Below are 14,558 nucleotides of genomic sequence, written 5' to 3'. Positions count from 1 at the left end.
CACTGGATTTCGTTTCCCTGACACCTACCGGAAAGCCGCCCGTAAAGCCCTCCGACGTCTGCGCGTGATCTACAAGCACCATCTTCAGCGGACTCCTATGAGATTTTTCCCGCCTACTGAAGGAAGAGGACGCACATGGATTGCCCGGATGAGAGGACTCGGAAGAGAAGAAGAAGACCTGGAAGATACGGTCTCCCACCTATCTATCTATCTATCTCACCGGCTTGGATGAGCTCTACCGCGAACAAGCGGCACAACTGAAGCAACAAGTCCACAGAGCAGAAAAGGTAACCCAAGAGCTGGATGAACAACGGACAAGAGCCGCACGCGCTGAGTACTCCCTAGCCGCTCTCCAAGCCCAAATGCAAGAATGTGAGGCAGAACTGGAGGAACAACGGACAAGAGCCGCACATGCTGAGAATTCCCTAGCCGCTCTCCAAGCCCGAATGCAAGAATACGAGGCTCGCAGAGGAATAGGTGGGTGGATAGAGGAAGAAGAAGAACCCGAAGAAGCTCAATGGGATGTAGGCACTCAGACCGAAGAAGAAGAACCCGAAGAAACCCATTGGGATAAAGGTACTCAGACCGAAGATGACGTGATGGATCAGTGTCTTCCACTGAAGAAGCGCCCTATCCGGATCGAGGGAAAGTCCCCATGATAGGAGTAGCACCCTAAGCTAGAACCTCTGCCCTAATAATCATGTATCCATGAAGTCTGTATCCCACCATGTTGCAATAATAAATACTCCCTTTATGTACCCCAAATAATTGTGCAAGTTTATTCACCCTATCCTTGGTTTCAGATGGCTGAGGAAGGATGGACCCAGGGCAATTGCCAAGCTGCACCTAGCTTCCCTAGCCTCTTGATCAATGCCCTGGAAAGCCTTGGTGTCACGGAACGCCCAAGGTACTACAACAAAGAGTACGAGCACCATGGTACCCTCCGCTGCAGGGTGATCCTGGTCATCGCCAGGAGTGATCGCTACCCCGACATCCAGCCATGGCGAGTGACCGCTACAGGGTTTAGGCACCAAGACACCTATCCCTTGGCTGTCAGAAACGCACTCCGTTACCTGTGCCAGATTTTTGAAAGACACCTCGCCTCCACACCAATGAGGTTCTTTCCGCCGGCCATCAGAACCCCAGTTTGGGAAGCTCGAATGAGGAGTTTGGAATGGCGCTGCCATGAAGAAGATCCTCTGTACCAAGTGGCTACTTACCTAGCCGCCTTGGATCAGCTCTTTGACGAGCAAGCCAACATTCTGAGGGAGCAGACCCATCGAGCCGAGCAAGCAGAGCTCGCGGTGAGACTGCAACAGGTACGAGCAGCCCAAGCCGAGGCAAGAGCCGCAGCTGCGGTCAGCAGTGAAGCAGTTGCTCAGGATAGCCTCAGGCAAGCCCGAGACCGGCGTATGGAAGAATGGACCAGAAGTGGAACCCCAGTCCCGGAAATTGGGGAAGATCATGTTCTACTCGGGACACCCGTCATAGGATGGTGACCACTCGTTATAACCCCACAAGCCCCACCCGCGAATCCTGAAAGGTCTACTGCCGCCGATGAATGAGAAGCTGCTACGCAATCCTTGGCAAATGAAAAGCTAGAGGACGGCGAGCAAGGACTACTCGCACACTCCGCCCCAGAAGAAGGCTCGCCCCGCGAGTAGAATGACCGACGCCATCCTAATGTTGCACCCTCCCGAGCCCCCTTTGGCTTAAGTTGTACCCCGAAGTGTGAACCTGTACCCGGACGTGTAGTATGTGTTTTAGTCTTATGCCCGTGTTGTACCCTCCCTTGCAGTAATGAAGTTGTTTGTGCTTGTTGTTTTCTATGTTTGTATGCTTGTTAGTTATGTGCTTATCGGCAGAAGATAGACTCTGCCTTTTCAAAAATACGAATTAAACAACTTAAACATCACTTAATCCCAATCTCACAAAAACTCTACCCAATTTACAGATGGCTTCCCGAAGCGTTACGAGGGCCTCCCGCATTCAGAACCCCGCAGTCGCTGGTACGGGAGTGCAGCCTAATGGACAGAACCCTCCTCAGGATGAACAAGAAGTGAGCCAGAACCGAGGAGAAAATCAAGAAGTGCCACTGCCACCACCACCACCACCCCTAGGAGACCTGGCACAGATAATTCACAATCAGACCCTCATCCTAGAAACATTGGCCAATGCCCTTGTCAACAAGCGGCCACGAGAGCAAACCATGAACGACAAGCTGACGGCTTTTCTGAGGACCAAGCCGCCCACTTTTTCCGGATCTAGCAACCCCTTGGATGCAGACGACTGGCTTCGCGTGATCCAGAGGAAGCTCGAGCCATTCGAGTGTCAGGACCGAGACAAAGTCCTTCTGGCAACCCACCAACTCACCGGGACTGCCTTAGCCTGGTGGGAGAATTACTGCGCTGCCGCCGAAGATGCCTCCACCATCACATGGAAGGAGTTTGTAAAGGAATTCCGCTGATATCATATCCCCTCGGGCACCATGAAGCGCAAGGCGGATGAGTTCCGCGCACTACAGTAAGGAAGCATGTCGGTGGAAGAGTACACCCATCAGTTCATGGAGTTGGCCCGATATGCACCAGAAGAAGTGAATGATGATGAGAAGAAGTAGGACATGTTCAAAAAGGACTGAACCCGGAACTCCAGACCTTGCTTACCCCTCAGATCTACCCTGATTTCAATACACTGATGAACAAGGCGATTCTTACAGAAAGAGCCAAAATTGATGAAAGGAAAGATAACAAGCGCAACTTTCTGGAAAGCAAGTCCCGCCAGCAGGATCGCTTCCAGAAACCAAAAAGCTTCAGCTATACTGCACCAAGGTATCAGGCTCCAATGCAGTATAGGACTCAATCTCAAGTGACAGGCCCACAGGCCTCTAACACGCAGTTCCGGAGCCAGAACACCATGAAGGCCCCGCAGAGCAATGCAAGCCAGGTCACTTCCAACAACAGCAATGCTAGGGTCTGTTTCAACTGCCGAGAGAGGGCATTTCATTGCCAACTGCCCATATGCCAAGAACAAGGCTGCTACATCAGCCTTCTCCAATACAGTGAATGGACAAGGCCAGTTCTGTCAGGTGCTAACCGAGTGCCCATCCGCAACAACAACAACACCAAAAACAACAGCCAGCAGATGAGGCAGCCCCAGCAGTCATTTGGACGGGCCCGCGTCAACCACATCAACGCGCAGGAGGCTCAGGGAGCTCAGGGCGTAGTGCTCGGTGAGTACCTAGTCAGCTCAGCTCTTGCAACCGTATTATTTGATTCTGGAGCATCACACTCATTTATATCCTCGAGTTTTGTGGAAAAGCACAACATACCTATAGTACTACTAAAAACACCCCTAATAACCCGGACGCCTGGAGGAGACATCAAGTGTCAACTGGGTTGTCTACGGGTAAGGATCAATTTAAGTGGGGTAGAATTTTTAGCAGACTTAGTAGTACTTAAGTCTAAGGGGATAGACGTGATCCTTGGAATGGATTGGTTAAGCCGACACAATGGCCTCATAGGTTGTACGGACAAGGTAGTACACCTGACAAACCCGGAAGGAGTACGAGTGACCTGCCATACCCGGGTAAGTGGATCAGACCCGATGGTGTTTAGCATGGAAGCCAAGTCCTTAGAAGAAGTCCCAGTAGTAAATGAGTATCCAGATGTTTTCCCGGAGGAACTCCCTGGAATGCCACCAGATAGGGATATAGAGTTTGTCATCGACCTTGTCCCGGGAACCGCCCCTATAGCCAAGAGACCCTATAGGATGGCAGCCTCCGAATTGGCAGAATTAAAGAAGCAACTGGAAGAATTGCAACGAATTGGATTCATCAGACCAAGCTCGTCGCCTTGGCGAGCCCCATTACTATTCGTCAAGAATAACGATGGGAGTATGAGGTTGTGCGTAGACTATCGGGCACTGAACGAAGTTACCATCAAGAATAAGTACACCCTTCCCAGGATTGATGACCTTTTCGATCAATTAAAAGGAGCCAAGTACTTCTCCAAAATTGATCTAAGGTCAGGATATTTTCAGCTTAAGATCAGAGAAAGTGATATTCCAAAGACATCTTTTGTCACCCGCTATGGACAGTTTGAGTTCACTGTAATGTCCTTTGGACTCACAAATGCTCCTGCCTATTTCATGAACCTCATGAACAAGATATTTATGGAAGAGTTAGATAAGTTTGTCGTAGTCTTCATCGATGACATACTTATTTACTCGAAGAGTGTCCAGGAGCACGAGCAACATCTGAGAGTAGTTTTGGAAAAATTAAGAGTACACAGGCTATATGCCAAATTCAGCAAATGTGAATTCTGGCTGGAGAAAGTTGCTTTCCTTGGTCATATTCTGACCGCGGAGGGAGTAGCAGTGGACCCCGAGAAGGTCGAAGCAGTCTCCAACTGGCAGCAACCGACCAACGTCAGTGAGATCAGAAGTTTTCTCAGATTAGCTGGGTATTATCGGAGGTTCATTGAAGGATTTTCCAAGATAGCCCGGCCCATGACAGAGCTGCTCAAGAAGGAGAAGAAATTCACCTGGATAGAGTCATAAGAAAGGAGTTTTGAAGAATTGAAGAATAGGTTGACGACCGCCCCAGTGCTGACCCTACCGGACATTCATCGGGATTTTGTCATCTATTGTGATGCATCCCGACAAGGATTGGGTTGTGTACTCATGCAAGACGGGAAAGTCGTCGCATATGCTTCCCGCCAACTCAGGCCTCATGAGCAGAATTATCCAACCCATGATTTGGAATTAGCAGCCGTGGTGTATGCCCTTAAGATTTGGAGACATTATTTGATTGGGAATAAGTGTGAGATTTACACCGACCATAAGAGTTTGAGGTATATCTTCACTCAGCTGGATTTGAATTTGAGGCAAAGAAGGTGGTTAGAACTGGCTAAGGATTATAATGTGGAAATTCATTACCACCCTGGCAAGGCTAACGTGGTAGCCGATGCCTTAAGTCGGAAATCCTATGGACCCAAGGATGATCATCTACGAGAGGAAATGGTACAATTAAATGAGCACATTGTTCCCTGAGGCTCCAGCCACGTGCTGAACGTTCAATCCACACTAGAAGACAGAATCGGAAAGGCTCAAAGTTCGGACAAGGGGCTGATGGAAATCCGGAGGCAGACTGGAGAAAATAAGGCACCGGACTTTAGAGTGGATAATAAGGGAACATTATGGTATAAAGATAGGATTTGTGTGCCCCAGAAAGGAGACTTCAGGCAAATGATCATGGATGAAGCCCATAACTCGGCCTACTCCATCCACCCAGGATCCACCAAAATGTATATGGACTTAAGACAAAAATATTGGTGGAATGGGATGAAGGCGGATATTGCACGATTTGTTGCCCGTTGTGATACTTGTCAAAGGATCAAGGCCGAACATCAGAAGCTAGTAGGGCTGTTGCAACCCCTACCCATCCTGGTTTGGAAATGGGATGAGATAGGAATGGACTTCGTAGTGGGTGTGCCCAAAACACAGAAAGGACACGACTCCATATGGGTAATAGTGGGCCGACTTACTAAATCAGCCCATTTCATACCCGTACGAACCAACTACGGCGGAAAAAAGCTAGCCAAGCTCTATGTGGAAAACATAGTAAAGTTACATGGTGTGCCTAGCAGAATTGTTTCAGATAGAGTGGCCCAGTGCACCTCTAGATTTTGGAAAAGTCTGCATAAAACCATGGGCACCAAGTTGGATTTCAGCTCCGCTTATCACCCGCAAACGTATGGCCAGACAGAAAGAGTGAATCAGATCATGGAGGATATGTTGAGAGCATGTGTCCTTACCTATGGCAAGGATTGGGAACAGAGTTTACCCTATGCCGAGTTTTCATACAACAACAGCTACCCTATGCAGAGTTTACCCTATGGCAAGGATTGGGAGCATGTGTCACCGTTCGAAGCTCTCTACAGAAGGAAATGCAGAACTTCTCTGATGTGGTCGAAGTTGGAGAACGTGCCCTAGTGGGACCCGCACTCATAAAAGAAGCAGAAGAAAGAGTTGCCGAGATTAGAGAAAAGCTGAAAGTAGCCCAGTCTCGGCAGAACAGCTACGCGGATAAGAAAAGACGGGAAATAAGTTTCAACCCAGGAGATTTTGTTTATCTCAAGGTGTCACCCATTCGAGGGACCCGAAGATTTTAGGTACAAGGGAAATTGGCCCCCCGATACATTGGACCATACCAAGTCCTGAAGAAAGTTGGAGCAGTAGCATACCGCCTAGAGCTACCAGGAGAAATGTCGGATATACACCCAGTATTTCACATCTCTCAATTAAGAAGGTGTTTGAGGGTACCCGAGGCAGAACACGTGCCAGTGGAAAGGATAGATCTGCAGCCAGATCTGCGATATCAGGAAATACCGGTCAAGATCCTGGACACAGTCACGAGGAAGACAAGAAACTCTGAAGTACAGATTTGCAGAGTTCAGTGGAGCAGACACGGAGTAGAAGAAGCTACGTGGGAACACGAAGACGCTCTGAAGAAGGAGTTTCCCCATCTGTTTAGGAGCCAGCCAAATCTCGAGGACGAGATTCATTTTAAGTGAGGTAGGTTTGTGACATCCCGAAAATCTACCAATTAAATCACGCGTGAAAAATTTAGAATTATTTTCATCGTTGAGCTCAAAACCCTCCTAAAACCATAAACCCTAATTTCCGGAACCTTTTTCTGTTCCAAACACCGATGTCCCGTCCCCGAACCTTTTCTCTGTGGCCCTCGTTCCGCGCGCGCACGCGAACGCTGCACGTGGCCGACTAGGGCCGCAATCGCCGCCGGCGCGCGCTCGCTCTCCCTCTCCTTCTTCACTTTTTCTTCTTTCCCATTTTCCTTTTCTTTTCTCCATTTTCTTTTTCCTTTTTTCTTTTTCTCTTTTCTTTTTCTCTCTTTTCTTTTTCTCTCCCTCTCTCTCTCTCCTTCCTTCCCTCCCTCCTTTCCCGAGCACTGCTCAGCCCGCCGGCCACCCCCAGCCGCGCCCCGCTCCGCGACACTGTGCCACACCTCGGCCGCCCGTGCGCCGCCTCGCCCACACGCCGCGTACCCGCACGCGCAGCCCGGACCGGCTTCCCCCTCCCTTTTCCCGCGCGCTGCTGAGCGGCCAGCTCGCCGCGCTACCCCTGGCCGCCCGTGCGCACGCGCGCGCGCACGCACACGGTGCCCGGTGCGCCGAGCCGCACACCACGCCACGCCACGCCGCGGCCGCTCGCCCACACGCTCCACGTGCGCACGCACGCGCGCGCCACACGACGCGCGCCGCCCGCCGTGCCGCTGGCCATTGCGGCTCGACGCCGGCCTATGCTCCCGGCCCCGCCCACGTGCGCCGCCCTGTGCACGCCCATGCGCGGCACCGCGTGGCCGCGCCGCCCGCTGCGCCGTGCGTCGCTGCCCTGCCCTGCTCTGCTCCCTGGTTAGCGCCAGCGCACGCCACACACACACTCGCTGGCAGCGCCGCGCCTCGCCGCTTGCGCCCGGCCCCTCCACGTGAAGCGAGCTCCGCCGCGCACGCACGCTACCGCCGCTGCCACTTCCTTTGCTCGCACAGCGCCACCTGGGTCACTCGCCTCCTGACCGAGACGTCACGTCGCCTGTGCTCGCCTCGCCGCGCTCCACGACACCCGCGACCGGCCGAACGCCATTAAAGGCGCTCCGCGCCGCTCTCCGGCCGCCACCGACGCGCCCCGCCCTCCACCGCCTTTCCCCGGCTATAAAGAGCCCCCCCGAGCACCACAACCACCATCACGAGCCACGCCGCCACCCCTAGCCCCTTCTCCGGCCTTGCAACGCCGCCACCGCAAGCACCTCCGCCCGCCGCCGTCGACTCTTGTCGTCCCGCTCCACCCCTTATCCTGGGCCGCCACCGAGCCCTGGCCGCCGGAATCGGCCGGCACAGTGGCTCCCCCCGCCCCTCCCCTGTTTCCCGATCGGGAGGAAGGAGAGGAGGGCACTTTTGCCCGAACCCCCTCCCCTTTTTTTCTATTTATCAAAAAACCCTTCCACCCTTTGCCCCTTTTGCAGATTAAACCCTTACTTTTGTTATATTTCTAAATAATCTTCCGCCATATAAACATAATTATAAATAAGACCCTACCCTTTTCCAATATTACCCAAACCTTCCCAAAAATTCTAATTAAGTCCTTTCACTAATTACAAATAGGTCCCTGACTCCTTATTCAACCCCTAAACCCTTATATAACCTATCAGTTCATGCGCCAAACGACCTCGGATCGACCTAAAACTTTATCACGCCTCTCATAACATAGTTTGTCCATGCCATTTGGAAACCACCCAAAAATATTACTCCGAACTCCATATCTTAACTATTTCCGATTCGAGCTCAACGATAAAACTTTTATTTCTTTTTCTTGATTGTGTGTTTGTTTGTATGCGTCGTAGACCACGGTGTGAACGAAGGAGAACCTGTTGAGGAGTAGTACTACGAGCCAGCGGACGAGGACCAGTTCCGCGACCCCGAGCCCGAAGGACAGTGCTTCGACCAGGACCTCCCCGAAGGCTTCTAAGACGGCAAGTTCAATCCCATCCTTTGATGCATGCTTTTGTCCTAGTTTTTATAAACACAACCTATTGGCCTGTTTTACAAAATTGCATATGTTTTGCCTGCTGAAAACACGGTTGGATAACCACCCCTTGATTTGTTATAACCATTCATTGACCACCTAGATTAATGTCTGATTTTGTTTGGACGTTAATCGCTGCTAGAACGCTTAGGATCTTATACACAATACTACTTTTTTTATAAAGAAAAGGTGTGTGTGTGGGAAGGGATAAAAGTGGAAATTTTTGAAAGATGAGGCTAGACGGGATGGATGGCATTTCTGTGTGATTTGCCGTTTGGTGTGCTTGTGCCTGTGTGGCAGAGCAAGGAAGTGAGATATCCATCTTGTCACCACTAAGGACCGAGTTGGTGTGTCATCTCACCTAACTCCACTATCGTGCAAACCACTCGACCATTGAATGGGCAATGGCTTAGCATAAACCCCACTAGTTAGTCTGATAGCCATCAGGAGAGCAGAGAGCAACGGGTGATCAAGGAGAAGGGATTAGCTCTGTGTGACTTATGTCCCAGTTACAACCTCTGTGATAGGTCAATGACCCCTTGGTGCATCCCGTGATGGCTAGTCAGGTCTAGCTAAGGTGGGTAATGGCTTTGTTGGGATCTGCACCAACACTAAGGTGATCGAGTTGCGGTACCTCGCTTGTGGGTAAAGTTGCACACCTCTGCTCTGCAGAGTTAAAACCTATTCGAATAGTCGTGCCCATGGTACTGGGCGAGTTACGGTGTGGTCACATAACTAGTGTTTTTTGTGGGATAGGTTGGCGTGAGTTGTTTTGGAAATGTGTCCGGCAGTTGTGCCGTGTGCTACGGCGGACGAGGAGTCCGGTAGCAGTCTAAAACTTGGATCCTGTGTGGATCAACCTTTCGTGTTACTCGGAACAAGGAAACTGGTTTTGGAAATGTTCTCTTTCAAAATGAACCTTTGCATAAAATATTGCTTTCCGCAAAAGTAAACCTTAACCTTATCTTTGAATTACCCTGTGCATTATATTCTATTTATACCCCCTCCGTGGGTGTGGTTGGACTTGCTGAGTATGTTTGTACTCACCCCATTCTTAATTTTTACAGAGGAAGACCCCGACTTCGTTCCAGAAGACGTTGAGTAGGGTACCGTCCTGCACCCAGCCTTGCCTGTGGATTAGGGTCACCCGCAGGAGATACCGCATGGCGCAAGACTCTGATGACCCGCCTTTTGTATTTAATATCGTTGTGTGGGTGTGGGTTGTAATTCTCGCGATAGTGGCGCTTCTCTGCTCACTACCGCGTAGAGTTGTACGATAATGAACCATCTGGTAATAAATGTGTCATCAGCCTCCTGGGACTGATGTTTGTATCACATTTAAGTCTTCTCTTATGAGGGGACGCTTCATCTTCTCTTTTATTTAACTCCATGAAGCCTTGCAACAATACTTTCAACAATTTTATATCTCAAATATTCTTCGAATATGCCAAGCCTTGAATAGAAACCATATATTGTCATTGCATAAATACTTGTTACTCATTTCTCATCACAACATGTTTGACTTTGTTCAATAAGCTCTCTTTTATTTAATTCCTTGATACATGAATCAATACACACAATGATATACAAATAAATCCCTGCTCATGATATCTCAAATAAAGCGTTAGTCCTTTAATCATGTTATCATTCAATTTACCAAAACCCATTAGGGACCTAGATGCACTTTCAAGAGTGAGCCCAAATGATCACATAATCTTGTTATTCTACTAAAATAATAAAACTTCATGAAAAAGTTTGTGGCAAATGGAGCCCCAAATGGCCATAAATATATACTTTTGTATATGCATAGATATTAAAAAAAAAGTTAATTTAACATATAATAATTAAAAAAATCAAAACCCAAACTATTATTGTAGCACTAAATTTTAGGAAAAAACTATCATGTATGTGGGTAAACTTAGAAAAATTTAAATCAAATCTTTTTTCTCTCTCCTCCATGGACCTAGAAAATTGTTTACGTAGGAATGAGGCTAAAATATAAAGATTGGGCACAAATGATTACATAATCTTGTTTCCTACTAAAATAACAAAACTTCATTCAAAAGTTTGAGGCAAATGGAGCCCCAAATGACCATAAATATATCCTTCCATATATGCATAGATATTGGAAAAGATTAATTTAATATATACTAATTGAAAAAAAACAAAATCCAACCTATTATTGTACGACTTAATCTTAGGGAAAAAAAACTATCATACATGTATGCAAATGTAGAAAAAATTTAAACCAAATATTTTCACTCTCCTTCATGAATAAGAAATTTGTTTACTTAGAAATGAGGCTAAAACATAAAAATTGGGCTCAAATGATTACATAATCTTGTTATCCTACTAAAATAAAAAAAAACTTCATCCAAAAGTTTGAGGCAAATGGAGCCTCAAATGACCATAAATATATACTTTCAAGAAAGTTAATTTAACATATACTAATTAAAAATAAAACCGAACCTATTATATTGTACTACTAAATTTTAGAAAAAAATCTATCGTGCATTTGTGTAAACATAGAAAAAAGTAAATTTTTTCTCTCACTCCTCCATGAATCTAGAAAATGATTCACTTGGTAATGAGGCTAAGCTTATAGATTGAGCCCAAATGATTTGATAATCATGCTCTCGTACTAAAATAGCACTGTTTCATTCAAAAGTTTGAGGCAAAATGGAGCCCCAAATGGCAAATCTACACCATAGAGATTTAGATCTAGCTAGAGGCAAAGAGAGCTGCATTTGAGTCTTAAAACTATTCAAAAAGCAAATAAAAGATAGAAGATTAGCATCTTACCTACAACTCGAAGAAAATCAAATTTAAAATCTTTCCCACTATTTTTTTATTTGTAGCCCCCTACAAATAGGCCTATAAATGAGCCCTATTTGTAGGGTGGATGATGGTGTCACACGTCTCTGAAAATATGATTTTTACGGGTGAGTGATGCCATCACCCGTCCCTAAAAATGAGGCTCATTTGTATGTGTGGATGATGGCTTCATCCGCCTCTAAAAATTTATTTTTATGAGTGGGTCAACTGGTACAGTAACCTTGCTTCCTTTGTAGGAGCGGATTATATTTTGACCTGCCTGAAAAAACTAAAAGTTTCTACAAATTATTGTTATAGTACGTAGTATTTTGTAGCGGCGAGACGGGCCCTAGGCGGGCTGGATGCACACGCTAAGGCTACTGCTAGTGCCTAGTGCTAGCCTGAAGCACCAAGTGGCCGAGTAGGATCCCGCGGCAGTAGTGGGGCAAGCCCAGTTGGGCTCGGCCCATCAAGGATTTGAATATTCAAATAGATCTTTCAAATTCTAAATTGAAAAAAATCTGGTAAATGCTTTTGAATCATGAAAATATCCGGTTTTAAAGAGACGAGGACTTCAAATAAAATATATAGAGCTTATTAAAAGGATTGCGGAGGCCTAGACTTAATCAGTAGACAAATTTAGTTGGTGTGCATTTTACCTACATCATCTCTAATCCCTTATTTGGGAACTGCAATTTGACACGTGAGTACAGATAAGTTGCTGCATCTCAGGGGTGGAGTTAGGTGTAATTGTTGATGTCAGCTGATATCGATGACTTGTGGTAAAATCAATAGTAAATTATTGTTTCACACTGTTCACCTAAGGATCTGATACACCTAGTAGAGCTGACACCGATGGCTGCGGCGGCCGGCTCCGCCCCTATTTTATCAGATAACTTGACACGTGAGTCCTACTGACCGGAAACGCCTGCTGACCTGTTACATGTACACTATTCAGCCGCGGCGTTCCGGCCGCGACACCAAGTCATCCGGCACTGGCAAAGCCATGAACTGCGCCCGCGCCAAGTCCTTGATCTCCTTGAGGTACCGACTACCGGCACAGCGGCAGGCGCCCCGCCTGCAGCGCCCGGTCCAGGGCGACCTCGGCTGCCTCCCTCTCCACCGCCCGCCGCTCCGCCGCGACGGCGTCCCGCAGCTCCGCCTCCTTGATCGAGACCATCTGCAGCTCCTGCTCCAGGCGATCCTTATCATCTCGAAGCGCCCGGAGCGCCCTCTCCGTGTCCGTGCCGGCGTCGTCGAGGCGCCGGACTTCCCTGGTGGCGCACTCCTCCCCCGACTGTTGAGGCATTGGTGGCTGATGGTGCAGCCGGACGAGGACCTCGAGAGACTGCACCAGGCCGACGAGGTCCGACTCCGGCCAGCGCCAGTGCCGGAGGTAGGGCGCCGTCACGGCGCCGGAGCTGTCGATGTACGCCGGGCGGCGCGCCGTCTCCGAGCCTCCAGGGACCGGCATGAAGACGATCGGAGGAGCATGCGGGTAGGCCTCGACGAGCCACACGGACACGTGCGAACCGGCGACCGGGAGCGTCCCGGCGGCGTTGACGAGGATGGCGTCGCGGCCGTCGTCGTGGGTGAACGGCGACAGCGTCGCCTCGAAGGAGGAGGACGGGAACGCCGCGGAGAGGGAGAGGTGGTGGTGCTCGATCTCGCGGCAGGCGGCCTGCGGGTACGGGAGGTAGGTGTGCCCGCCGAGACCGAGCGAGCTCGCCACCATGGACGGTTTTCAATAGCCCTCGCGCGACGACGCTCCGTCCGTGTATTCCGATGCATGTCGTTAGATTTTTGTACTGCTCGACTACTCGTTCTGTTGTTGTGAACTACTCGTGTTTGTTTCCGTTTAAGATTCGTGAAGGGTTTGTTTAATTTCTGCCGCCACATATCTGGGCGTCCGGATGTCCTGGGATCTGAACCTCGCGCGCAAATATTAGGATTATGCCGGACTACTGGCAGTGAAACCATCACACAAGATCTAATAACTATTTTTTACTTCGGAACAATTTTTTTTCCCGAACAATTTTTTTGTATTGTTGTAACAATTAAAAAATTGTTCCGGAATAAAAAAAATTTGTTGTGAAACAAATTCGATATATGGGCTAGTTTGTTGGGCCAGTTTAGGCCCAAAACAAAAAATTTGGAAGGAGAGCTTGTGCGATGGAACGGCTCGCAGCAGCCCGCACTGCTCCGAGCAGCGCCCACCTGACACTGTATCTCTTTTCCAGGTTGCTAATCCAAGAGTTCCTAATATTTTTCTCCTCAAATTCTATTGTTTGCCAACTCCCCAAATATGTATGGGAAGGCGAGAAAAGTCCATCTCCAATAGTTTCCTATTTTTACTTTCAAAAAATGAGATTGTGGCCCCACAAGGATAATTTCACGAGAAACTTTCATGGCTGGCGGACGTGTGGCTAGCGGACAGAAGCTTCTTACAAGTTAAATTGTCAGTGATTTAGGGCATATGAGGGCTTGGAATTTGGGGAAAAAGAAAGAGGACGATGAGGGGGTTCCGTTTTATCTCATACTTGCACCATTGATGCACCGTGGTGGCCGGAATCCATGCAGGAAGAAGTGGCGCCGGACGCAGGCCATACACAGTCCATGACGGACAGGCCAACAGCGGCGGCGGCTACGGCCACAGAAACTAAACCCTAAATCCTAGAACACGGGAAAAAAACCAAAAGAATGGATTGAATCCATGGCGCGAAGGAGAGGTGGCGCGGGGAAGAAGACGGCACGAAAAAAAAGTCTTAGGGGAGGAGCGATCAGGAGTGATAGAGCGTGCATATTTTTATGTATAAGGGAACCTAATTTGTCAATTTGTTAGGAGATGGGGAAATAAGATGAGAAACTAGTGAAGACTGTTTTTTTTGCCTTTTTTTTAAAAAAAAATAAGAATGGCACCTGGAGATGCTCTAACTAGCTGCTTCCACTCATCCCGATCGTGCTACTAGATTATAGATCGATCGAATCCCCAATATGGATGCCAAGATGTTTGCGTCTAAGCTGGTGCGCGCGAGTAACGGGACGGTGCTTGGCAGTTGGCACATCACCTCGCCAAACTTGCTCCCGTCGACGGCAGGGCTCTACTATTAGAAGTAGTTGTAATATTTCGAGTGTATATAAATATA

The 14,558-nt window shown here is 48.5% G+C and overlaps 1 protein-coding gene across 1 annotated transcript; it reads right to left on the bottom strand.

Annotated features, from left to right (window-relative positions):
• Nucleotides 1–12,463: 12,463 nt before the first annotated feature.
• LOC120653715 (protein ELC-like) lies at nucleotides 12,464–13,147 on the bottom strand. Its single transcript, XM_039931400.1, has one exon. The coding sequence runs from the start codon at nucleotides 13,145–13,147 to the stop codon at nucleotides 12,464–12,466; it is 684 nt and encodes a 227-aa protein (XP_039787334.1).
• Nucleotides 13,148–14,558: the final 1,411 nt, after the last annotated feature.

The sequence above is a fragment of the Panicum virgatum genome, chromosome 1K (genome assembly GCF_016808335.1).
Source record: "Panicum virgatum strain AP13 chromosome 1K, P.virgatum_v5, whole genome shotgun sequence".
In the NCBI taxonomy this organism is placed as follows: domain Eukaryota; kingdom Viridiplantae; phylum Streptophyta; class Magnoliopsida; order Poales; family Poaceae; genus Panicum; species Panicum virgatum.
Note: the sequence above shows the minus strand (reverse complement) of the source record. Positions and strands in the feature narration are given on the sequence as shown.